The sequence below is a fragment of the Epinephelus lanceolatus genome, chromosome 16, assembly GCF_041903045.1.
Source record: "Epinephelus lanceolatus isolate andai-2023 chromosome 16, ASM4190304v1, whole genome shotgun sequence".
Lineage (NCBI taxonomy): Eukaryota > Metazoa > Chordata > Actinopteri > Perciformes > Serranidae > Epinephelus > Epinephelus lanceolatus.
The window spans coordinates 15574460-15601131 of record NC_135749.1 but is presented as its reverse complement, the minus strand read 5'-3'; the positions used below and the strand labels follow the sequence as shown (position 1 = coordinate 15601131).

The window sequence follows — 26672 nt, the reverse complement described above, 5'->3', positions numbered from 1 at the left end:
TGACACACCATATGTCTTCCAGCTATTGAACAGTTTATTATCTTCTTTGAACATGGAATATTATTGCCGTTTACCTCATTGATAAACATTTTCCACAGTCCTATGACAGTCATGACTCGTAACAAGGCAGCGTACTGAAAACAGAATGAAGTCCCTCTTTTATAACGAGAACCTCTGATCAGCTTCTGGTTTGAGTCATGAGAAAATCCCTGGGTCATGATGCTGACTGGATGGAGTCACACTTGAACAGGTTTTGATCTTTCTTCCCACCCTGGTCCCTTCCTCTCCACTGAAGTCCACAAATCATCCAAAGAAGTTTTTAAAGTCTAAATAAAAGTGTTTTTGCATAACTGCTACAGCAGTTGATTGTGAGGCACTGCAAGACAAGGCACTTTGGTGAATACTGAGATGCAACAGCACAAGAGGATATGAATCTTTAGTCTACACTGACACTGTGTAAATTACAGTTATGATAATGAGAGGAGAAAATGTTCCCTTCAGGAGAAATGTAATAAACGACAGAAACAAAACCAGCAGAAGTTCGACAGGCTCTGCCCAGTCCTGAAAGAGGAAGCAGGAAGTCCAAATAGGTTTGGGTTACCATGACATGAAGCATTTTATGTTAACCAGGTCAGGACACGTGCAGGCTGGTCTCATTTCAGTTTTAAATGTCCCTCTTTATGAAAAGTTGTAGTGGAAAGGTTTGGTTAAATCCAGGTCACCACAACACAGGAAAGTCCATTTTACTGAAGCCAGGGTCTCTGCGCATCTCCCAGTAGGTGTTGTTGCTCACCCACGTGTCGTTGTTAGACTTCCTGCCAACACAACACAAATGACACGATGAGTGATACATCTTGAATGATTAGCAAATTTAATTTATTTGATGCCTGTCAAATATACAACAAATTACAAAACTTCCCAGAATAATGTTTGATATCAGTAATACTTTGAATCATCCAAAAACGGTATCATGAAAGGATGTTTTTGTTTTGACAATGTTAATAATATTCTGTGGGCAAGCCTCAAGGAGTATAGAAAAGGTTCTTAACTCAGTGACAGTGTTTCCCAACTGGTCCAGACATGTGGTCCAGATTTCTCCGTAGTCATGAGTTCAAGGTCCACACAGTGTAATTTATTCAGTGTTCTACTGTGTTGTTGGGCTAATTTTCTGCCTCTGTTAAGTAGCTCTCCATTATTTACTCATTCTACAGCAGGAAACAGCACTTCAAAATAAAAGCTCTGTGCTGGAAATTCACTGTACTTCAAAATAAAGTGTGTTTTTTACTAACTTGACGCATTCATGAGTCACTTGAGATTAATTCAGGACACGAGACCCCCCAGTTGGGAACCACTGGTCTATAACATCTTTCATTATGCTAAAAACATCTGATTTAAAACATCTAGGAATGTAAGGGAGGGTTGTATTTTGAATTTTCTGGGTTTTACCACAATGATGAATAGAAGTAAGAGGAAAACATTTTTGAAGTCATAGGGGTCCACATTTAACAACAGCAAAACTATATCAAACCATCCCATCACAAACTCTCATGCAACTCGTGCAGTATAATCCTGTGCTGTGTCTCAAATCGCGTACTTCTGTACTTACACTTAATATTTTGAGTGCATAAGTGCGTTCACACTGAGAAGTATGGAAAAATGCAGTGCACTATGAGTACCCGGATGGTGCCCTCAAAACAGTCAAGAAGTTGAGTGTGGAACTATGGACACTTCTCGCCCTCAATGGTCACCATCTTGGCTACGTAGCAGAAGGGGAGGGACCACTTTTCACACTGGAAAGGGCAGCCGAGGACTGTGCGACCGTGAACGTTGCTGCATTATGTAATACATGTCTTTTTTGCACTAAGCACCACTATACTGTTGTCGGGTATAAGCCAGCAGTATGTTTATTAGGTTAATTTAGCAGTCTGTAATGATTTGGTACCGCGAACGATAACGCTAATGCTAGTTTGCTAACTAGCTAATTTGCGGCCATCATTTCCGGTGAGTGCACAACAGCTGTGTTAGGTTTGAGACATCACTACCCTGTCGAAATTCGCGCACTACGCCAATAAGTACATAGTGCACATAGTATGCTACATGGAATTGTACTAACAGAAGTATGTGATTTGAGACACACCACAAGTCTCAATTATCCAGTGGTATGCTCAGTGGTTCATGCATTTTTGCTAAATCCCTAATATTAAAAACACTGCTGCATAAACAGAGCCTGCACCCTGCTCATGTGTGCCTGAGACGGTTTATTCATAATTGTTTAAAATCTTACAGTTTTAGTGAAAATGCATGTGTTTGGGAGGTACTGAGCATATGAATGGATAAATCAGACTGCACAGGTTATGTGAGAGTTTGTAAACGACTGTTTTGATAGAGTTTGCTGTTTTTAAAAGTGGACCCCTTTGACAATTTAATTTGTCAAGAATTTTCTCTGTTTGTGAATTCTTTGTTCCCAGTGGAGACATGCGAGAAAAACAAAGTTTTCTTCATAAATTCAATGTAAAATGGGACGAGTAATTCATATAAGAATGGTCTTTTAGGGCGTGAAATGTTCTTTTAGAAACCAAGTCACACACATTATACCACATGTGACATAATGGTTGCAATGGAGGTGATCTCTGATGATATGTGACAGACCAACTGCATGGAAAAAGACATGCAAACTCTGTGTCTGATTGCACACAGACGCACACGAGCACAGACAAGAAATCAGCTGCATACTTGAAAAAGCGTGGCTGGTGCGTCATGTTGTTCTCCTGCAGCACTTTCCTCCTCTCCCTCTGGAGCTGCTCTATCCTCTGTTTCTGCTCCTCGGCTCCTTCTGTGTTCCCCTCCTCCAACAGCCTGGACAGAGAACGCAAAGAGTCAGTTGGATACAAAACTGTAGAAATGAGTCCTTCTAGAGCGCCACCGCCATTCATCTCACTGTTTCCACACACAAACAGGAAAATTCTGGCTTTTCCTCTCTCTGAGTAGAATTAACTGTGGTAGTTTCAGCTGAATACTTGAGTATGATAGCCCTACTTGAGTGACCCTCGGATAACTGTTAGACATTGGTTAGTGTTGCTTGACTAGACACGTTCAGCCAAAATAACTGCTCTGGACCGGTTGTTGGCCATCAGGAAGCTGACTGCAGGCCGATAGAACACTTGAAACTAAAAGTCCCTTTTGATCTTTTCCCGTCTGTGTTTCCACCACATCTGAGGAACCATGAAGATTAGACAAATTAGACTTGTGGCAGATTAAAAAACTGGCATTGAAATGAAACTTTCCCAAATGTGAAAACAACACACAATCACTCTTACTGTTTGTATTTACTGTGATGTGACTTTGATGACTGAGTCATATGTGATGAATCCCACAGGAAATTAATTTAATTCCTGGTTCCTTCAGTCCAGACACAGGTTTAGTTTCTTCATTACTCCAAAAAGGTTCTCATACGTCTCGAACAGTCGTGGGTTAGCTGGTTTGGTTTGGGCCATCAGCCCAGCACAGCAGGGATGTGCTTTTCCATTACAACAGGGCTACCTTCTTGAAGGTGTGTCTTCAACTGAGGATGGCTGATCTTGATTGATGATGTTTAAAAGCAAAGTGCTGATCCACAGCTTAAGGCAGAATTTATACTTCTGGGTTGAATCGGCGCCATAGCTATGGAGTAGGCTCTGCGTCGACATGGAGCCTACACCATACCCTTCGCCATAGCCTGACGTGCACCTCCCCAGAAATGTAACTACACGTCACGGCGATGCAGAACACCTGTCTATTTTTGTAAGCTGAAACCATTTCCTGCAGTGGCAATGCAGCTTTTATTTAATTTAATTTCACAGATAAGGAACAATAAATTGTGAATCATAGTAAAGCCTCCACAAAAAAAGCATTTTAAGTCTTGTGTGTGATTTATCCTGGCTTCATATGAGCAGAGGAAATCTCTGCTCGTTGCTAAGCTAATTTATACAATGTAAAATGCCATAGGCTTGTGCTAGTAACGTTAGCATGTTATATTTGTCTGAAAAACGTGTTTAGTATAAGACAGTTGTTTTGTCAGTGAACCTTGTGAGTTGTAATGGAGTCAAATTTTTAACGTTACCTTTGTTAAATGTCGCTGTTGTCCCTGGTTTTATATGAGAAGAGGAAAAGATTGCTAGCGGCTAGGCTAATTTATACAATGTAAACAGCCTTAAGCTTGTGCTAATAACGTTAGCATGTTGTATTTGTGGGGAAAATGTGTCCAGATAAAGACAAGTGTTTGTCTGTGAATGCTGTGAGTTATAGTGAAGCTGATTTGTGTACTTGTGTTTGAAATAGTCTCTATTAAGCCATGTTTAATGTGTGTTTAATGTGTGTTTTTGGTGTGTTTTGAATCAACTAGACTTTACAGCACTTCCCAGAAACCCCACTGCCAACTACTGTTTTGGAGGTGTAACTGCAGAGTGACACAGACACACCACCGCCTAAGTATAAATCCTCACAATGGCATAGGCCATGTGCGTAGTTTACGGCGTAGGGTCTGCCGCAAAAGTATAACTCCCCCTTAAAACAGTGGCTGTAGAACTCGCACACTCCGGCTCTGCAGGGGGATGATATTGATCTTTTTTCGTTCTTTTTTTGTTGTCTAATTTGAGTAGTATACAAACCAGGGCTGGGCAATATATTGATAATACAGGGTTCCCACACATTTCTACCAATTCATTTTTTAAATCTTTTCCCAAATATTTTACCCCATATCGCTGTCTTAATTCAATTAGTTTAAAAATGTGCAGGCCTGTATAGCACAGCATTAAACACACACTTCCCAGGCATTTGCAGATAAACAAACTGCTAGCACTTGCTAACTTTACTTGCTTGTTAGTTTAGTTTAGTTTATTTACTTTATTAATCCCCCGGAGGGGAAATTCAATGTTTTCACTCTTGCTTGTCAATTACACACAGGTCTGAAAGACACACACATGCACAAACAGGACCTATACATGTACAAAGTGGAGAGATGTCAGAGTGAGGGGGCTGCCCTTTTGTCAGGCACCCCGAGCGGTTGGGGGGTTCAGTGCCCCTTGCTCAAGGGCACCTCGGCAGTGCCCAGGAGGTGAACTGGCACCTCTCCAGCCACCAGTCCACGCTCCATATTTGGTCAGGACGGGGACTCGAACAGTCGACCCTCCGGTTCCCAACCCAAGTCCCTATGGACTGAGCTACTGCCGCCCCACATGCCCCACATGCCCCACATGCCGTTAGACATTCTCACCGCCAATTAGCTGCATACGCCAATAGACCAGACCAGCACATATGGGCACTTCGTGAATCCCTGGTTATCCCGCCAGACAACAGCTTTTCGGCAATTTCCGGTTTCTCTCCTGATGTGTCTTTAAACTATTTCCAGGCCTGGAAAACAGTTTTTCTCTAATTTCATAACTTTTACAGGAGTTTCACGACTGTTGGAAACCTTATATTACATCGAATATTGTTAATATGAGACTAGATATTATCTTAGATTTCAGACCGTAATATTGCAGGTGATGTCTTTTCCTGGTTTTAAAGTGAAGTGATATCATTTTCTGAACTGTTGTAGCAGTTTTATTACTTGCCTTTACCCACTTCAGTCATTGTAGCCACATTTCTGATTATTATTTATTATTCTGGTGATTGTGGAAATATTTTATGACAGCATCAACCCCACAATTTCACCACAATATCGCTATGGAGGTGTTTGGTAAAAAAAATGTCTCCATATCACCCAGCTCTAGCACTGGGAAATCTGGGTATGAAGCAATATAATATCCTTTTATATGACTGTTATTCATCCAACCTAATGCATATTAGAACTTATGTGTTGGGGTTCAAAATCTTACCAAAATAAAAGCTCTACATGTGAGGACAATTATTCTTGTTCCTTCAATCCCCTGGATCTAAGCTCCTATAGTCTGTTGCCATGGTTACGTTCATATTTCAGACATTAGCTGCTTCACACCACAGGGGCTCGACCGGACTGAGCCCACAAAATCATGTTTATAAAAAAATGGTTAGAGCTGATGTCTGCGGACGGGCTGATAGAAATCAACATTATAGACAGATAAAAAGTGCCAACCTCTGGTCCGGCCTGAAGCGTGTGTCTGTGGGGGGCAGCAGAGGTCTCAGGGTGGAGTCCAGCTCATTTAACTCCACTGCCAACTGGGTGAAGCCATAGTACTGATCTTGGTCCACTGGCATGGGGTCTGTATACACATAAACACTTATTAGTAGCTGTGCTGTCATGTCAAGCTCAGGTTTGTTGTTTGCTTTTTGTGCCCTGGTGTAAAAACTGTATCACTGACATTCCCGGGGACCAATGACTCACTTGCTCTCCAGACACACGTGGCAGACGGTGGGTCTCCCTGAAAAACTGACTCGTGCCATTTTCCAAAGATGGAGTGTATGACTTTTCCATTTGAATCTGTGACCACGCCCTCTATCTCGTTCACTGTGGAGCTCCAGGATCTTGCCTACAAAAAAAAAAAGAGAGAAATGGTTTGTATGTCTTAGATAGAAGAAGATCAGCAGAAGGTAGTAAATATTAACAATCAGAGAGATCGAGAAAACACAGCTGGTGCTGATGTTTCCATTCCCTGTGAAATGAGTACTGAAATCGTTATGTATCATTATATTGATATTTTTGCCCACACCACATTCATGTGATAAAACTGTAGATTTATGTCGGTGTTAAAGGAATTGGATTTATGCTGTCTAATTTTCCATGCTCATGGTTTCAAAATTCAGTTCCTATCATTGCCCAGAAGAGGGTGCTGTTTGCCTTAACAGTGGCAGGAGTTGGGCATACTGAAAGTAAGCATGTCTGTTTTAAATGCATGACCGTAGTATTGATCTTTTCTTCACAACAGAGCTAATTTTAAGTGTCTATTAAAACGATCACAAGGCTTAAATCAGATGCTAAAAGCCACACAACTGTAATGATTACGAGTCAGACAGAGACCCATGTGAACGTGACCAAACCAATACATACATAATAACAGGGACTAAAGAGTTCTTTCTGCATTTTAAAGCAATGACAAACACATTCTACCCAACTTCTTTGCCCTAAAAATCAACTGTGGTATAAAGACAGTGATTTAATGTCTACATTTCCTTACCTTGACAAATGTGACTTTACACTGGCAGTTGTTGTTGTTGATGTTTTTGATGAACATCTCCCCGTAGTGTTCAATCCAGCGCTGGCCGCTCAGGATGTTATGGATGCAGGACGTCACTTTGTTCCATTCGTAGTGGTCCCCAAACCTGGAGATATCACACACATGCTGCACTTACTATACATGTTGTTTCATCTCTAAGCACTTACCTTTACAGTCTATACTGTCAACAACGGCGTGCACACATTAATCTTAAACATGTAGACAACACTTGTGCAGGAGCAATCACACACCCACATACAGTAAGTAAAGGACTTACGCAGGTAGTGTGACATGAGTGGTTCCCATGGGAACAATTTCCATGGACTTGCCCCAGAATTTATTTTTCCATCGGACATCTAAAAAGAAACAGACAGCAAAATAACAGGTGAGTGCCTGTGACGATGATAATAGCTGTATATTCTTAATTCAAATCTTCAAGGTTTTGTCTTGGCATGTTTTTTATAAATCAGCTTCTTTATTTATGTGCACAGAGGGAAATGCAAACAAAGGAATCGTCAGCAGCTTCTTTGTGAGTGTCAGAGTGTACAAATGAGGTCACATTATAATCTGCACAGTAATTTATTGTAGTATGTAGATATGAAGCACTTAATTATCATGCAATGGAAAGTTACACAGTGATCACCAAGGCAACACGAGACCAGACAGAAATGAGATGTTTATTCAAAACACGCTCTTCCTGCTCACCTTGCCAAAAGGTGAAGTTCCTTGAATCGCTGTGACATGCTGACACAGGTGGGTGATGACTCACCTGGGAAACAGGGGGAAGAGAAACGAGATGAGATAAAGGCACTTTGTCAAAAACTTTACACAGCTGACAGTGTAGCTCAGGAAACTGCATCATCAATCAGTCAAAAACAAAAGGCGATATAAAAGATTACATTTATTTTGAGAGTTTAGTATGAATACTGTAAACAAACGAGCACCACAGAGACGAATGGCAGCTCAGTGCTCGACTCTGCTGCTTTACATTGTTTGCTATTAAGAAGTCTTGTGATTTAGTTTAAACACAGAGCAGGAGGAGGGCGCTGTTCTTCAAGTGAGCTTCACTGATACCAGACATGAGACAACCTAACCATGGTGTGACAGATTATTTGACAGTTATATCTGTGCTTAAAAATACTACATGTGGCACATTCACCTTGATCACATAGATATACAACGTGAAAAAACTTTTAATTTGCAAGTGGAAAGTGCTTACAGTGATCATGGTTACAATGGTCAATCGCTTCTACCAGTATAGACTAAAAAGCTTGGGACCGAATCATTCCTATTAAAATGCTTTGTTGTATTTTCAGTCTTTTCATACATGACAACATACGGAGAAAAAAACAACATTTAGAACTACGGTAATTCAATTTTTTTTTACACTTTACTCTCATGATACGTTGTCTCATGGGGACCTGTCTACTTCCAGCTGGCTACTTGAGGCTGGTGTCACGCACACACTGAAATCTTGATGGGAATAAGAAAGTAATTTTCTCTTAATGACAACTGTAGTCTCCTCGAAGCTTGTGGCTGGTAGTGACGGAGACAAATGTGCACAGGGAAAGCACCTGAAGTTGAAGCCGCCTGTCATATGGATTGATAATGCCCACTCACGTAATGCCACCGTAATCAAACAGCTGTACTTTATTTTAAAACAGCCAATAAATTCAGTAAATAGCAAAGCTGTCCACTTCATTACTTTACACTCATGTAATAAAAATACAAATGTCAGTTAGATGGTATTCTGCTTAAGAAATAAATAAATAAAAAAAATTTAAAAAATGTCACTATAAGCAGTCTCCACTGTATTTTAAAAAGGCCTTGTGAAGTAAACTGAAAGCAGCCTGTCCTGCGAAAGGAGTGCATTCCCATGCAGTAAATCACGTGTGTGTTGTAGACCGTGTGACCTCTACCTGTTCAGCTATAAACCTGAAGCCTTTATCAGGTCTGTCGCACTCATACGTCTCTCCCAGGACAGGGTTAAAGGGTTTACTTCCTGCTCGATGGTAGGTGGATGTGTATGCAGATATTGCAAATGTAGCGACGTACACCTGCACAGAAAATCAGAGGGGATTAAATACATTTGTGACGTGTTTTTGAAGTACTGGCACATTTGTCTACAAGAGGCTGTGAACATGACTGCGTTTACACGTATGCACATGTGACACCGCTCTGTCTACTGTGTGGATGTATAAACTGTGTGTGTGAGTATGTTCATGACACCATTTCAGGTGCAGGTAACTGTGTGTTTTCAACAGTGTACAAGTAAATATACTACATATAATCATTGTGTGTTGCATACTGAGTCTGTAGAGATGCAAGACTTATGATGTGACACTTATGGATCTTTGTAACTACTCTCCAAGTGTAGTCTGCATCAAATACTCTGGAAAGTAGGTCTTCGAGGACAAAAAAGACAATTGAAAGCTCTTTGCTTGCAAAAATAAAATATTTATGCAAGTCTCTGAAAGAAGTGCCTCCAGAGCAAAAGACAAGCATTGGAGTAGCTTTTATAAAATCTGCCCAAGGAGGAGCACTGAGCTCAAAACACATTTCCTACCTTTATTTCTGCAACCAAAACTTTACATCTTTTTTCTGTTCATCTGTTTGTGCAACTAAATTAACATATGTACATCATTAGATCCTCTCTCAGCTGTTAAAGTCAGAGTGTGTACATGAATCAATCTGGCTCTTGCAGGTGTGTGTTTGTGTGTGTATTTTCCTCTCACCATGCGCTGGTAGGGGTCATCGGTCTGGTTGGCGGCGTCCAGCAGCTCACTGTACTCCAGCTCCTCACACAGCCTCTGCAGGGTGTTGAGTGGCTCGTTGAGCTGTACCGGCATGGCCACCTTGGACAGGTCTTTACCAATGTTGTTCCTCAGGATGTTCCACAGGCTCACGCTGCTGGTGGGGCTGGGAGAGGGCAGCGTGGAGCGCCGACGAGCCAGGGTCACCACGCTGCTAACTGGAGGGCCGAAATGTGGAGAGAAGACTGGTGAGATGGGGAGATATTTTTAAAGACAAGTGACAGGTGAAGCAGAGCATTTGTGTGAGTTGAAATAGTAGAGAGGTGGTTATTGTAATGTGCACAAATAAGGAAATTCAAGAAGACTCTGTGACACTGTTCGACTGTATGGATATGTTCTTTAGATCTTGTAGGGGATGAAAATAGTACAATTCAATTATAAAGAACAAAATATTGACCCAAATAGCCGCCAAACAGGCTGCAATTTAACCACTCTTGGCATTTGCGAGCGCCTCTTTATGCCGCTGACAGGCTGAAATTGTTACTTCAAGTGTCGGTAAACATTATTGAAAGGATCCTTTCTGAGAAAGAACTTTTTCTTTAAAGAGTAAAATCCCTTCTGTTTTACCACAAACAGCCTCAAAATCACTGTCGCCAAACCAACAAGACTCCATTTAAATAAAAAGTAATTTTAGCACGTAAAGAGCCGGCCAGTGGCGTTAATATAGACGGTGCAGGCAGTGTGGCTGCACTAGGACCTGTAAGGTGGGGGGCCCATAAAGAGAGTGCAACAATGCTTTGGGTGGAGAATGGTTCCTTATGAGTGATTGCCACCTTGGAAATACGCCTGTGTTCAAAGAAGAACTCATTCGATTAAAAATGGTGCCACTGGCTATACATGCCCTTGAAAAAGGCAAACCCATCTCCATCATGTTTATTTTTTCTTTTATTGTAAACCAGTCAGTAGCATCTATAACAAAATTAAAATGTATGTTGATGTTATGTTGATGTTATCCAGTGTCAAGTCTCTGATCATGTGACGAGACGATATGTGCATAGTAGCGTGCACTAGGGCCCATCGTAACTACCTTACAAAAAAGACATTTGAAAATGGGGTCCAGGTAAAAAAAGAACCAAACTTACTCTTCAAACAACAAATATCTTGACAGTTATGTTGACCCCTTTCTCTGCACAAGCTCTAACTATACTCTTCATATCCCTCTGTATCTAAACCAAATGAAAACCAATGCAATGAAACCAACATTTCTATTTGCAGCTGAATGAGGTAATTAAATCCCAGTTTTTATGTTTCATGCTACCTGGAGACACATTTTATGTAGTGTAAATACAAAACTAACACCATCTGCAGCAGTGAATTAATGATGCCTGTACACAGATGCTTTGTCACACACTGTATGATGAAACATCACACTGAGTTTGTAAACACATCTGCAAGTTGGCGGTGGCATTGTTTAACACATTCTCTCAGCAAGTGAGTAATTTCTATGATTCCAGACGTTTATAATTTATTTGATGCTGACACTTAGTGGAAAACACACAAAAACACACAGAGGCTTAGTCACAGTTAGATTCATGTGCGCCGAGACAAGCCCTGCCTCTCTCTGACAGAATAAGGTCTCTTAGCACTGTCTCTGTCTCGCTCTCTCTCCGTTGAGGGAATTGATACGTCCTCAGACACACACACGGACGCACATGTTGTTACTGTATCACATACCAGAGTTGTGTCTCTCACTGCCACCCTCGTTGCTGTAGGTATCCATGGAGACGCTGTCACTGACATCACTGATGTACGAGTCATCGTCAGACACCTGGAGACAGAAAATCAATGCTTAAAGGTCAGCAAACAACCAGGACATACAATCAAAGACAAAAACACACAAACCCAAACGTCATCAGAATAAAAAAAAAAAAAATACACCCAGTGTATTTTTTGTGGCGTGCAGGTAATAGATGTGTTAAAATCGGCTGTGTGGGAGCAGTCCTAGAAGTAATAAGACACAGATTACTTTTCATGCACAACCTTGCCTTTATTAGAATTACACTTGATTTATTTAATTGCCATAGTGCTGAAACACATAGTAAATTAATCGATTTTACTCAGCAATGTTGATAACTGATTTTAAATGTCATTTACAAAGCAAAGATGCAAAACATTTTCTCGTCGGGATGGGAACGGTTATTCTGACAAAACCTGGACATTTTCCCCATGTCTGTCGATTAATGGACCAAAGCATTTGACTTTAAACATAGAGATGAGGAGGAGGAGGAGGAGGTAGTGGATAGTGTCTCACCTCATTCTCAGAAGAGGAAGAGGAGAGGAGGTACTCCTGAGCATCAAAAAACTCTGACATAGACTCTGGGATAGATGCTTTGCTCTCATTGGACACCTGGTGGACCAACGTGTGGGAGCCCCCTGGGCTTTCCTGATGATAACAAGAAGTCAGTTGAGTGAAACTGGACCTGTTGTGATAGGTGGTGGACATTTGTGGTGTGATCATGATTGTTTTTAGTCACAGAAACACTCACTGGAGCATAGGCAGTCTTTAAGCCCATGACCTGTGCTGGCTGTGGGGCCTGCATGTCGATGGTGTGCCTCAGTCTGTCTCTTTCTGCTACTAGGGAACTAAAGGCGGATTTCAGTGTGGTGTGGACTGGAGAGAAGCAAATTAAGACAGAAAAACAGGCTCAGAGTTGTCATGGAAACTATCTTACCATATAGATGCATACACTTGTAAAAGAGCAACTTTTTCCATCTAAAGTTTTTGCATCTGCTGAGCAAACTGGCAGACACCTCCAACAGGGACTCACTGTTGTTAGCCAGCACGCAGAAGTCCTCCTGCAGACGGGACGCGTCTGTAGGTGAGTCTGGGGATTCAGGACAGACCTCCTGGGTGTTTGACTCAGTGGTGGAGAGATTGGGGTTGGAGGCATGGAGGCGAGGGGATTGGGAGGAGATGCAACTTGGGACCTGGTGGACAAAAAAAGAGAAAGTTGACAATGTGTAAGCCATTACTTTCCCTTCATTTTTACTGTAAATAATTATCAAAACAAAAGCTGCACACGTACCTGAAGTGTGGCTTTGGTTTCTTTGCCATTGTTTTTGGATCGCCATCTCCTTGGCCTCTTCTCTTTTTTGGGGATGTCATAATTAGACGCCTGTTGGAACATAAGAAAAAGAGCTATTAAGGGAGCAGTCAACAAAATATTTTCCAGTTTTGACCTCATTACCCAGAGAAGTAATGTCTTCATCAGTCCTAATTCCATAAGTAATTCATGAGTTTCATTTAATGGAACATCAGCCACTTTTCTGTTACATCCACAAAGTTGGCGAATGTATTTCCACTGGATATTACTGCAATAACTTTAAAGGGACAGTTGTTATTTTTCAGTCTAGAATGTTTTAGTGTGAGCTGCAGAGTGTTGGAGACATCGGCCATAGAGATGTCTGCCATCCCTCCAACATGATGGAACTAGATACCACTTGACTTGTGGTGCTCAAAGTGCCAAAAAAGTACATTTAAAAAAGGAATGTCTCTTTCCAGAAATCATGACCCAGTTACTCAAGATAATCCACAGACCTTGTTGTGAGCAGTTTCATGTAGGAACTATTTTCTTTATACCCAACTACACTCGCCAACTGTATCACAGCATAGAAGGAAGCATGCATCTACTGCTAGCTCAACTAGCACCACTGAGCTAGCTAACATTACAGCTCAGTCGAGGAGGCCACCATTAATGTTTACATCTGACGCTGCCACAAGCAGGAGCCTCTCATCAATGAGTGGATGCACGTTTCCTTCTGCGGATTGATACGGTTGATGGGTGTAGGGTTTTGAGTTTTTGTAATGTATTTTTGGTGCTTTTAGCACCAGAAGCCGAGAACACCTCTACATTTTACATCATGGCTAACTTAATCTGTGTCTGGGCTTACTTGTAGTGCACTAATGGCTGGGGCTGAGTATGTGCGGTGGAGAACCTCCATGCTCTTCAGCAGCAGGTTGAGTTCTAGCAGGTATGATCCACATTCCTCCAAGTCTGAATGAAAGAGAGATTATTATGAGAGATTACAATTGGATGAAAGTTTGGGTGCATGCAGTGATGAGAGATAAGATAAAACATGAATGATTCACTGCAGTCAGATGCAATTTGAGGAAACTGTTGACAAGGCAGGGCGATAGGGAAGCCAGGGGACAATTTGTGAGAGAGAAATAGACAAGACAACGACCAACCTTTGCAGCACTTGTCCATGTCCTCTGAGGAATGGAGCCAAGAACTGACCTTAGCCTGGTGGACTGACGCCTGCTTAGTAAGAGTAGCCCTCTGTTTTAGAAGGAGAGAGATGAGAGAGGATGAGTCATGTGCAGACTCACAGAACAACACCCCTCCTGGGTGAAATCTAAGGAAACAAATTACCACCGGAACCACATACTTTTCTTAGGGAGTCATTGAGGGAGGGGGAGGATGAGGCGTGGGGGTAGAAGAGGTGCCTCTCGTGGGGATACATGGCAATCTCATTCTGCCGAAACACGCGGTGATGACGAAGCTTTGACACCCACTCCTCAAACAACTCTGGAGACTTCACCTGGGTGCCACAAAGTCAAATTAGGAGTGATAACTGACAGCTGCTGCGAGTGTCTTTGTATGAAAAAGAATGAGTATATGAGAGAGGCAGTGTGTAGGCGTTGCTGCATTTGCATATAAGATATGGCATTGACTCATGTTGAATTCAGCAAAACTTAAGATTGTCAAGGTGAGTGTCCTTTCAGTAGTTACCTTTAAGTGATAGATATTATCCTCTGTGTCCAGGTCGACGCACATGGCTTTCTTCTTGATTGACATGACAGAGAGGCCGACATCAATGCAGCCATGAAGCTTTCCCTTCTTCAGCTGTGAACAGAACACATTTTGTCATTCTTGCATTTCCTGACATACAGACACGCACTAACAAACAGGTGGTGCTCTTGAGGAAATACCTACATCAGTTTCACGCTTTGCATACTTCAGGATGCCTTTCTCCAACACAAAGTATCTCTAGGTGGGAAGAAATAAAACTCAATCAGTATTTATCACAAGAAATTGTCAGCTGTTGTCACCCTTGAACCATATGTTTATTGCACTCCTTGCTCATACCATCGTTAAAAACGCCAATAAAAAAGAAAAAGTATGCAGACATTGCACTGTTATGCAGCAGTAACACCACTTTGCCTTGAACCTGTAAATTTCACAATGGCAGCAGTGAAATGAACGATCAGCAGTGTGGCTAATGACATAGCAACAGGTTACAAGTACACCTTGCTCACTTTAGTTTTACAGTAAAAAAAAAAATACACTGTTAAAGCACTTTAACGATACTTGAGACCTCCTTGTTGGTTGAAATCTATTCAATCATGTTGCAAGGGCAGAGTTTCCAGGTATGCATGAGCACACAGAAGAGGGGGAGGAAGATGAGTCAGGGTTACAGTATAATCGGCTGGGAATAAAAAGAATGGAAAGAAGGAAATACAGAGGACAATAATGGTGAAGAGGAGGAAATGTGGAAATAGCTTGAGGTATTAAAAGACAGCAGGTCAGAACTTTAGTTAGACATTTAGGGAGGACTGAAAGCTGACAGCTAACACCCATGTGCAGTATAGCTCTTACACTGTTGTATGTCTTTACCACAATGGAAAAGAGGTGTTTTAAAACATCATCTATCCTTTCTAGAAACACAGCTGCATGTGATGAATACAGTGCAGAATATTAAAAATTAAAGTGTCCTTTGGGCCAGGGTTTAAAGGCATCACAAAGGCAAGCGAAGCCTTTACAGCCTCAGATGAGCAAACCACTATGGGCTCACTATCTGACACCCTTTGTATCAAAAGTCATTGAGTTCAGAGAGAAAATAGGTCTCTGGCTCGGCAAGAGGCAGCAGAAAGGCATCAGCGGCGTTCTATAATAAGGGATGTTACATTGCTGCTGCTGTCTTGGGCTTTAAAAGGGCTGCGAGGTGCTCACCTTATGCCACCCCTTCATGGGCCACTTCCTCCTCTTGAGCAGGAAGCCCTCCTGTCTGTCAGGCTCCTGCATGCTGGCAGGAACCCCCCTGAGCCCCTCTACAATCTCCCAGCTGTCCTGGAGGGAGACACAGGAGCGATACTATGAGTTAGACAAACATTTCCCTTGAAACGACTGACGTGTAACACAATCTAAACATGTAAACAGTACACATATCATCATCATCATCATCATCATCACCACAGATACCATTAAGTGCAATACTGTTGTGATTGCAAGACCAGGTATTTTAAAAACAATGTGCCAGACAGAAAAAAAAAACATCGATTTAACACTGCTGAACACAGGAGCTGCTGGTCTACCGCTGCCTCAATCACTTAGTTAGTTTGTGTGACTTTGGTGTTTAAGAGTTAGTTTGGATTCACCAAAGTCACACAATAACACAAACTAACTGATCTGGGCAACAGTAGAACAGCAGCTCCCAAGTTTAGCAAACCAAAATTACTGTTTTTGTCAATGGAGTCATGGTGGCTTTGACGGGAACATAGCTGAGAAACCGAAGCTGTTAATGGCTTCCCTGTCGGAATGGGCTGTCTGTCAGAAAAGTAAAGCGTGAAAATACTCTTAATATAACATACACTTTAACTGATATTGATTTTTTTGTGGCCAAAATATGTTTTGCTGCTGTCTCCACCCACAGCAGTTCGTTGCTTAGCTTCCATGTCAGCAGTCCTGCTCCTGCTGCTTCTCCAAACGGGAGGCGTGCCGTATGACATCTACTGTATGTAATACACTGACTATGGATAAGTACCCCATACAACCTCACTTCAAAAGATCCTAACTATCCCTTTAATTTTGGGTCATTAAGAACAACACTTAATATCTGATCCAGACAACAAACACATGCACAGACAAATATGCACATGTACAATAATATTTGACCTAAATGCTGAAATGCTAACAGTGGCTACGAACACCACACAAAAACTCACCTATGTTACATTAAAGTGCCACACACACACACACACACACACCTGGTTACTGTCATGCTTAGAGGAGCTGCTGCTGTCACTGTGAGTGGGCGACGGCGACGTCATCTTTTTGCGACTTGACTGCTTTCTGCCCACCGTTGTCCCGTTTCTGTGGAAACCGCAGCAACAGAGATCACAGCAGAGCCGCCAGGAGCATCACTCTGACCTTTGAAGGCCACACCACAACAGTCAGCACTGCAGAGAAAGGTTAAAAATGTACTGATGTCAGAGCAGCACAAAGGTTATTTTAAGGAGAACCGTAGCGGTGTGCAGGACCAGACAGATAAAAACAGAGAGGAATAACTTACTCACTGTGTATCTGACTAAGTGTGAGCAACCAAATGAAGGAAAAGAAATCCAAAGAAGTCCAAAGTATCTTTGTTTTAAGGAAGCTAGACAGAAATATCCAGAATAAAAACACCTGAAGGACTACTAAGTCTTTATCATGAGCTCACATGCACACACACGCACGCACGCACGCACGCACGCACGCACGCACGCACGCGCGCACACACACACACACACACACACACACACACACACACACAGTTCAGGGTTCAAGTTGCACCATCTGAATTCAGATGTGTTCTTACTTAACGTCTGGCTTTGTGTGGACTGTGATACTCGTGACTTAAGTACACACATCAACTCAAATAAATGTTATAAGTCAGTATCTGTAACCATGGTGGTACCAGACAAGTTTAATCATCAAAGGCCCACTTGTAAACAAGCATTTGAACATCAGGAAGACAGCAAAAAAGTGGAATGTGCAAAGAAGCATACAAGCAAGTCTATTATTGAAAAAATATTAAATAAAAGTTATGACTCCAGACGCTACTTCTATTTCCAAGTGCCAGACACAACTTAAATGCCCACGCAAAACATGTCTAAAACCAAATTCTGGCACCAAGCACCTCAGAAACATTTAGAGCTAACTTCATCTGCATACTGCAAAAATGAGAGCTGGATCCTTGCTGCTTCACCACTGGCTGGTTTCAGCAAATCTAAAATACCCCGCCTCCCCATCCTCCTCTTCCTGTATCAGCATTTTAGATCTGACTATGAATTCTGAATGGTTATTTTGCATGTTGATTGAATGGTGTGTATCTGAAGCTCTACCAGGAAGTTTGTGAGGACACAGACAGTCTATGTCTGCGCTTTCTCTGATATGTTCCACAAAACCCTCCGAGGAAAATAAGTTTGTTTTTTGCTTTACACACTTGGAGAGTTTTAAGTTATGTCCCTCTACATAATTACAGATATGCACTGTCCATGTTTAAGGTTGTATGGGGTGAGCAGTGCCAAGGAACACTGTATTCCCACTGTGATGTAACATTCACTCCTCGCCTTGCCACAAATGACATGCCCCAACCTAGCTGTGTATGTTATACCCGCATGTGTACTTCAGTGCCACTCCCTTTGTGCGCTGATACTGTTGAACCTCAAGCGTGTTGACGTGGATGTGTACTGTACATGTGAGCGGGGCACATCCCTGTCTGCTGGATTAACACACTAAGGGGAATGCCTGCGTGCTTTGTGTATGCTCGCATGCAAATTTGTGTAAACTCCTGGATTTTAAGTGAGCTGCAAACTACATGCTCTGCAAACGGTCTGGTGGTTTGAGTGTGTGTGTGTGTGTGTGTGTTCTGTAGTTCCCCAGGGCCCCGCTAACAGTCAGTACCATGCCCAGGATGTGAGTCATCAACAGGAAAGAATGTGCTCCGTGCTTCGATACCCCCGACACACCATAACACACAGCTAGCTACAGTCAACACTGGGCTAAAAGCAGCCTGAAACACATGGACGGCCCACTTACTTCACAGCCCTGGAGCACAGACTAAAAGGACAGACAACATGCCTGAGTAGGCTTCAAATGATAAACTTGGGGAGCTCGAATTAGCTCATCAAGGCATTGTGCTTGCACATTTCAGGCTGTGACATGTCTGGCGTCTTCAGCTGCATCAAGTTCAGGAATTCATCCTACATAACTTCTGCATATCTACATCTGTATGTAGTCTGGACTTTAAACAACAAAAGGTGCATCCAACCGTAAAACATTACGTATTTGGCATGCAGTGTGGAAGCTCAGGGCCTGGATGGTAAATTTCCAGCTCTGACTGGATTCTTGGAAGAGTACAATCATGATTATACACACAATGATTTATTTTTGATTGATTTTTATTTAAGTGTCCTGCCCCAGATGGAGCCCAGCCTGTATGGGCTTACAAAACACTAGATGACAACAACCAGGATGGCCACATGACCAGTCATAACATACAGAGCCACAGGTTCAAAAAGGAAACGTGTAATAACATTACATTTCCATTCCTTATTGGTGACAAGACAGCAGCATTAAAGGGATAGTTCTAGTACTTATCCATAGTCAGTGTATATTGCATGCAGTATATGGTGGTGTGCAGTTTGGAGAAGCACACAGGAGCAATGTACAGTAATGCTGCTGAAAAGAGAGAGGAGAAAAACGAATTGCTGACACCTAAAAAATTAATGAGTTTAAGTGCAAGCTATATTTAGTAGCTGCTGATCTACAGCTGCCTCGATTGGTTCGTTTGTTGGAGTTATTGTGTGACTTTGCTGTTGTAAAGGGTTAGTTCGAATTCACCACAGACACAAACCAATCGAAGCAGCGGTAGACCACTAACTCCCGTGTTCTGCGAGGTTTTTGTCAATGGAGTCTAGTGGATCTGAAGAGAGCATAAAAAGGGCTGTCTGACGGCAAAGTAAAGTGGTAAAAACACCTTAAATATAGCCCAAACTGGTATTTTTTTTTTAGGTGGAACATTTTCTAGGGGACTAAAATATGTTTTGCTGCTGCCCCTGTCCACAGCAGTACATTGCTTTAGTTTTGTGGCTGTACTCATGCCTGCTTCTCCCAACTAGCGGCATGTCAACCACAATCTACTGCAGGTAATACACTGACTATAAGTGCAGCCAGTCCCACCTCAAAATATCCCTTTAAACACCACTTTACATAACACACTCAGCCCTTCCCTCCATTCCTCAGCCTTTTCTCTTTCACACCACTCAGCAGCAAAGTCTGCAACAAAACACTTCCTTTGAGCAAAACCTCAATCTGTGCAAAATTTAACCTAGTTTTAAGGTCTCACCGCCTCATGGCACTTTTTCACTTTCACTTGTGCGAATGCTGTGTATGAGTCAAGAATACTATCTGCTGTAGATGAACTGTAAAGTCAGTCCCTGAACGTCCCACTGACTGCCCCACTTACCTCGACTGAGTGATTACTGTTCTATTGTACACCGCTGAACCTCACAGCACTGTAAGACTAGAAGTGCTGGGGTTTTGCCTTTAGTCTTACGTAATGGGAGTCAATCATTAATAGCACAACACCTTGTAAATGATCTGTTAGGATGGAAAGGGGTCATTCTCATGGCGAGAGCCAATGCCACAGAGTCACAAGGCCCAGATGAAGTAATAAAAGGTTTACAGGTGATGGAGGTGACGTATATCTGTCTTTGTTTTTTGTGTCAGCATTCATGAGATCAGCTGATGAGAGGGAAGTAGAGATAGATTGGATTCAAATGGGAAATTAAAGGACGAGTGTGCAGGATTTAGAGGGAAATATGAATAGCTGCTCCTGTCTGTGCGTCAATTTAGGGACCCAAGAACCAGTCGGAACATATATAAGTTATCTATCTATATTAGAAGTAAAATATAATATAATACGTATGTTTTCTTTAGTGTATCATGACCTGAAAATAACAATTGTCATGTTCTCCTCACCTTAGAATGAGCCTTTTATATCTACATAGAGAGTCGGTCTTGTTACACAGCCATGTTTCTACAGCAGCCCAGAACTTACAAACCAAACACAGGCATTGGCGTTTTCGTGTCGCCCACATAGTAAGAAGCCCAACTGCAATGAGCAGTGCCGAAGTTACACTGATTTGTAACTTCTTCTAGCGGTTTAAATCACCAGAGGCCTGTACTGTGAAGCAGGTTTCTGAGTTAGCGAGGTAACCTCAAGGTTTCAGTACAGCGAAGCTGGTTCTCTTTTTACTGGGATGAATCACCGTGGCAACTTATGCTGAACAGCTAACCTGCTCCGGAGCAGGTTAACAGAACAAAAGTATTCATGGACAAAAGTCTGGAGTCTCAGGTAAACAAAGAGTAGCCTATATTGTTAGGTTATAGGTCTCTATTTCCACATGTTTTGGACACAGAGAGATTGTTTACAATACTAAACACATAATATTAGCACTATCTTAATTAATACAAAGTTTATTTTAGTCCGCAGTGATAGCTGACAGTGTTGCTATTTTACACTCTGCTTCCATCACTGCAGCTCAAAATAACATGAGACACTTGTGTGATGAGAACTAGGGACAAAAGTTAATATTTTCTTGGAAAAATAATCCACGCACTGTTAATTAGCTCCCGTTATTATAAATGCAAAATTTCAGTCATATAGACCTCATCAGTTCTTAACTAGGATACTTTTTCACCTGTTACTTTGGTAACAGAAACTCTCTGGCATTTCTTAAGTGTTTTATGTGACATATTCAGAGTAGTTTCATTATCAGTTTCATTCTCCCTTGTAGCATATTTTCTCTTTCACTGCACTGAAGGAAAAGTACCTATAATTACCTTACAATGAGAACATACATAACCCCTAAACATCACTCTTTAAGACGAGACTTAAAACCAGTTTCTGAGTACAGACCTGGTTAATGCCAGGAGACAAAAGCAGAGGCGCAAAAACACACGAGTGGAACTTTGTCCTCTATTTGTCCGATTCCCAGTGACCAACAAAGTGGTCAGCCGCATAAAACGGCCACTACACTAAGCACTGTCGCTCCCTCAAAGCTTCTGCATGACAAACTTTGTGCACAGACAGAAATGCACATCAGGAATGCTGCTTTTAAAGGCATCATTCAACTAAAACTCAAACGACAGTAATTCAACAAGTCATTAAGTACACCATAGCTACAGGCAACACACATTACCTATTTACATAAAGCCCTGTGGCCTTCATGAAGCAAAGCCTCATCTGTTGTTCACCAGTTTCCATGACAGGATCTAAAGACAACTGCAGCCTGAGGAATCGTCGGGCTAGAGTTTCCAGTCCTGGCATGACAAACACACAGACGTTGACTTAGCAGCCAATCCATCTGCTTTCTGCCTATATGCATTCTTGCAACTGCAGCACTGCCATCAGCCCGACAATCCACATACTTGTATATCCTCCCCATTACTGGCTGACTGGGACTGCAAAAACGTCCCCACAGATGGCCAATCTGTGACTCTACCTTCAATACAGCATCAGACTCTTCCGGTAAAGCCTCTTCACAGAATTACTGCGATAAAGCTGTGCATGATCCACTGATTATCAAACTGAGAGCTGTCTTTAAATAGATGCACATCTGGTGATATTATCTGGATACTTCATACATCAACACCCAATTTTTGCGACAAAGTGGAGAAATGGATGTGTGGCAGCATATGGTTTTGAATTGGTTGGCCGCAGTAGCACTTGGCTTATCTGACTTGTGACAGGATGTTTTCAACATTATTTTTCATCTCGGAGTAATACGGTGCCTGCATCTCCTGCATGCAGGCAGAGAAAAAAACGATGATGATGAAAGAGGTAAAAAGCAGCCCCGATATGCCATTCAACATTCAGTTATTTTCATATGCACTATAAAAGAGACAGAAAGAGAACAAGCTTGAGAGGCAGCATGTCCATAGATTCTTGACCGATGTATTTTTGAAAAGCCGCATCACAAAAGATGTCTCTCTGTCTCTTTCCTGCTGAGACAAGGGACACTCTGTGTTACTGCTCAATCACGGGTTGCTATGGATACAAAAAAAAAAAAAAAAAAAGAGAGAGGCAAAGGCAAGAATAAATTCAGTTTGTTTGTTCTTTATGGAAAATCTGAGGGCATAAAACATGGGGCTATTTATAGAACCTGTGTCGTTACCAGCAGAAACATGATTTCACATGAGTGTTGGTGTCGACCAGTCGGCTTGGCTGGAAGTAGGGCACAACATCCTGTAACCTTATAAAACCATAAGAGATCACAGGCAGGCTATTCTCAGAGTGGCCACTTGGTATGTTAGTCAATGCTCTGTATTTACCAGCTTTTAAGTGGGTGTTGTGTAAAGGAGGGAGTGACATAGAGATAACTCGGTGAATCACGTCGGCCATGCTGGATGATTACGCCCAGAGATGTTGCAGCGAGAATAAACATTTTGGCTGAACTGTGATCAGTCGACTGATAGACTACATTGATTCCTGTGGTACAATCCTCTGTTGGCTTGAAATCAGAAGAGCACAGTGGGACAGGCCCCCCTGAAGTCAGAGGGAATTCAGTCACAGTGTCTTGCTCAAGGGCTTTTCAGCAGCGCAGCAGGGTTCGACCCCAGATTGTTGGCTTGCAGGGCAGCCTTTTACTACTTCTGCTCTGCCTAGGGCTGTGACTAAGGATTTACCTTCACAATCAATGAATCTGGCATTTATTTTCTTAATTCAGTGATTTATCATTTGGTCTATGAAATGTCAGACACTTTGGAAATTCCCAGCGCCCTCTCTGACATCTTCAAATTTCATATTGTGTCCAACAGACAAAAGGTATTCAGTATGAAATGATACACAACAGAAAAGCAGCTCATCCTCAAACTGAGGATCCTCACAAACAAGCTAGAACTATAGAATTTTTGACAATATTGCTTAAAAAATGACTTCCATGACTGATTAATTTTCTCAAATCAACTGTCTGTTGTCCGTATAAAGCAGTGGCTCCATGAGGTCCCAATTAATAAGTTTATTTTCACCGTTTAATTCACTACAGAAGTGAGCTTAATGTGAGTAAGAGTCCTAACAGTGACTATTTCAATCAATTTCACTTCCTTCACAGTTATCTCCTCAATTGTTGAGGACAGGACTGCAACTAACGATTATTTCCCCTATCGATTAATCAGCCCTTTATTTTCTCAACCATTTTGTCAGTAAAATGTCAGAAAATAGTGAAATATTCCCTGTAAAATTTCCCAGCAAGACCAGGGTGACGTCATCAAATGTTATGTTTTATCTGACCAACAGTTAAAAAATCCAAAGCAGTTCAGTTTATTATCATGTATGATAAAGACATGCATCAAACTCCCTTAAAAAAAAACATAAAACCAGCAGATGTTTGGCTTTTCCCGTCAATCAACTGATCGATTAATCAACTACTCGTTGCAGTTCTAGTTGGCAACAATAAAATTCTGGTCTTGATCATATCTAACCAAAATCTTTTCGGATCCCTGAAGCGAAACTTAATCAAACTGAGAGTCTTTGACATGAAAAATGTCCAGGACCACTGGTATACAAGCTTCTGGTGAGTATAGGAATTTTAATTGAACCCATGTTGTATCCTTCTCTTCCACAATTTTTTGTAAAGTAAAAATCCACACATGCTCAATAACGTCAGTACGGCTTTGTGAACCAGTCTCACCCTTAGTTTCGGTCTATTCGAAATAAACTTCAGAGCTACAGTTGTGTTTACACTAACCTGGGGACCGGGCTGGCAATGTGTGCCTGCAGGCAGTCTGTGAATGGCACAGTGACAGGGATGCCAGCACCACTCATGCATAACAGTGATCTTGTCTGGACTAAGAGGTGCTAAGGCCAAGTATTGATTTACAGTATAATGAAAACAAAGCCACTCAAGCACCACAAAGGCCTTAAGTGAGAGCACTGATGATCATTTCACTAATTAATGGTGTGAAGGGATCCAAGAAACGATTATTTTTCATTCAGAAAGTAGTGAATGAGTCCATAGTGACACCTTCAAATGTCTTGTTTTGATCAACTAATACCAATACTAGTCTAATCATCAGTCATGTCACGTGGATATAATGACTTAGTGTGTAAAGGCAAATAATAGATCAGCTAGAACAGTCTGGTAACTTACTTTAAAATCAGGAAAAGACAACACTCAGGATATCATTCAAAATCTAAGATGATATCTGGTCTGACATGATGATATTGATATAATAGCAATATGCTGCCAGGTCCTACAATAACCCATTATTTTCATTCAGAAAATAGTGGGAAAAGTCCAAAATGACATCTTTAAATATCTTGTTTTGATCAACCAACGACTTTAATATAACGTCATTGAAGCCTATGACAACACAATGAGATCTTTGATAAACAGTCTAATGTCATGTCATATCACATGGCTATAATGACTCAGTGTGTAAAGGCAGATAATAGAATAACTAGAACAATCTGGTAAGTTACGAAATTACATCACTTTACTGTTATGCAGCCTTTAAAACCAGGAAAAGACAACAATTAGGATATTACTCAAAATCTAAGACATCTTGTCTAAGATAATGATATTGATGTAACATCAGTATACTGCCAGGCCCTACAATAAGCCATTATTTTAAGGCAGAAAATAGTGGAAAATGACATCGTCAAACAAAGACATTTAATGTAAAGTCATTAAAGCCTCAGAAAACACAATGAAATCATTGACAAACAGTCTTATGTTGTGTCATCATGTCACGTGGATATAATGACTAAGTGTGTAAAGGCAGATAATAGAATAACTGGAACATCAGCCTTTAAAACCAGGGGAAAAACCCTTAGGATATAATTCAAATCTAAGATAATATCTAGTCTTACACATACATATTGATATAACAATGAACCATTATTTTAATTTTAAAAAAAAGTGAAAAAGTCCAAAATGACATATTTAAATGTCTTGTTTTGTTCAACCAGTTGTCCATTACTAGAAGATATTTAATGTAATATCATTGAAGAAAAGAAAATGAGCAAATATTTACATTTGAGAAGCTGGAAACACTTATTTTTTGGTGTATTTGCTGAAGAAAGTACTTAAATAATTAATTACCAGGATTGTTCCCAAGTAAGTTTCAGCTTTTAGGGTGTTGACTCTGAGAAAACATAATGTCCTCTGTACTGTAGGCCTGCATGTAAAACACAGGCTATAGGAAATATACTGTCCTATCTAAAATACAAGGCACTGCCATACTGTGACAACTTTGAATGAATGTCTGAATGAAACCACATGCTCACGTTTATCTCAATATACTATGAGCACAATAAATGAATGTAAGGATAAATGTTTCCTCGTGCTGGGGTGATGTCAGCACAGCAGCCAACGCGGATTGGTTAAATGACATAATCATTAATGGGGACAAACTCCACGGGGACAAACCACAGGTGTCGCGTTTGAATCCACAGCCCTGCTCAGTTCCTGTTACCAGCAGCCAACTGAACACAGCGATTCAAACTTGTCAGCGCCGACAAAAATGTCTAATATATCCCATGTGGTCGTGAACCCTGCGCTCCCACAGCCTCGGCAAGATCCAAACACCACTTCAGACATGTACACGGAGGTTTTATGTCACTAATTCAGCACCAAATGTCACGACGAAGTCCATTAATAATTCTATCGACAGCGATAATTCACTTCAGACGGCGTAAAAGCCACGACAGTGTCAACTCTGCCGCTCAGTTCAAACGGAAGCCACACAATGAGAGCGAGAACACAGACGTAATTAAAATGAGTTATGAGTGTTAATGTTAGGAAATGCTTACGGTTCTGTGGTGAAGCTACAGCATCCTATCCCGGTGGTAGAGACATACGGTACCTGGTTTTCGGCTTCTGCTCCTCGTTACAATGCCGGAGCTATGTGGAAGGGGAGGG

The 26672-nt window shown here is 41.5% G+C and overlaps 1 protein-coding gene across 2 annotated transcripts; it reads right to left on the bottom strand.

Annotated features, from left to right (window-relative positions):
* Nucleotides 1–12: 12 nt before the first annotated feature.
* On the bottom strand, nucleotides 13–26672 carry LOC117263949 (oxysterol-binding protein-related protein 3-like). 2 transcript variants are annotated; one of them, XM_033637696.2, is made up of 22 exons: nucleotides 26564–26672; nucleotides 16971–17162; nucleotides 15937–16053; nucleotides 14920–14973; nucleotides 14716–14829; nucleotides 14372–14524; nucleotides 14172–14262; nucleotides 13874–13977; nucleotides 13009–13098; nucleotides 12751–12910; nucleotides 12469–12593; nucleotides 12234–12365; nucleotides 11657–11750; nucleotides 9905–10140; nucleotides 9089–9226; nucleotides 7875–7938; nucleotides 7447–7525; nucleotides 7131–7275; nucleotides 6341–6485; nucleotides 6092–6218; nucleotides 2734–2856; nucleotides 13–815 (listed from the first exon to the last, which is right to left on the bottom strand). In XM_033637696.2, exons 2-22 carry the CDS (start codon nucleotides 17031–17033, stop codon nucleotides 719–721), a joined length of 2451 nt encoding a protein of 816 aa, XP_033493587.2. In that variant the 5' UTR covers nucleotides 17034–17162; nucleotides 26564–26672; the 3' UTR covers nucleotides 13–718. The 2 variants fall into 2 exon arrangements, with proteins under 2 accessions (XP_033493587.2, XP_078031697.1); XM_078175571.1 differs by having other exon boundaries at nucleotides 16971–17076; nucleotides 26564–26607.

What these genes read in the sequence shown, in the direction of transcription:
- LOC117263949 (XM_033637696.2), bottom strand. Translation starts at nt 17,033, where the DNA reads ATGACGTCGCCGTCGCCCACTCACAGTGACAGCAGCAGCTCCTCTAAG. An exon ending in CTAAGCATGACAGTAACCAG is followed by an intron (nt 16,054 to 16,970) that starts GTGTGTGTGTGT and finishes GTCTCCCTCCAG; the next exon opens with GACAGCTGGGAGATTGTAGA. An exon ending in CTTCCTCTTCTGAGAATGAG is followed by an intron (nt 11,751 to 12,233) that starts GTGAGACACTAT and finishes TTCTGTCTCCAG; the next exon opens with GTGTCTGACGATGACTCGTA.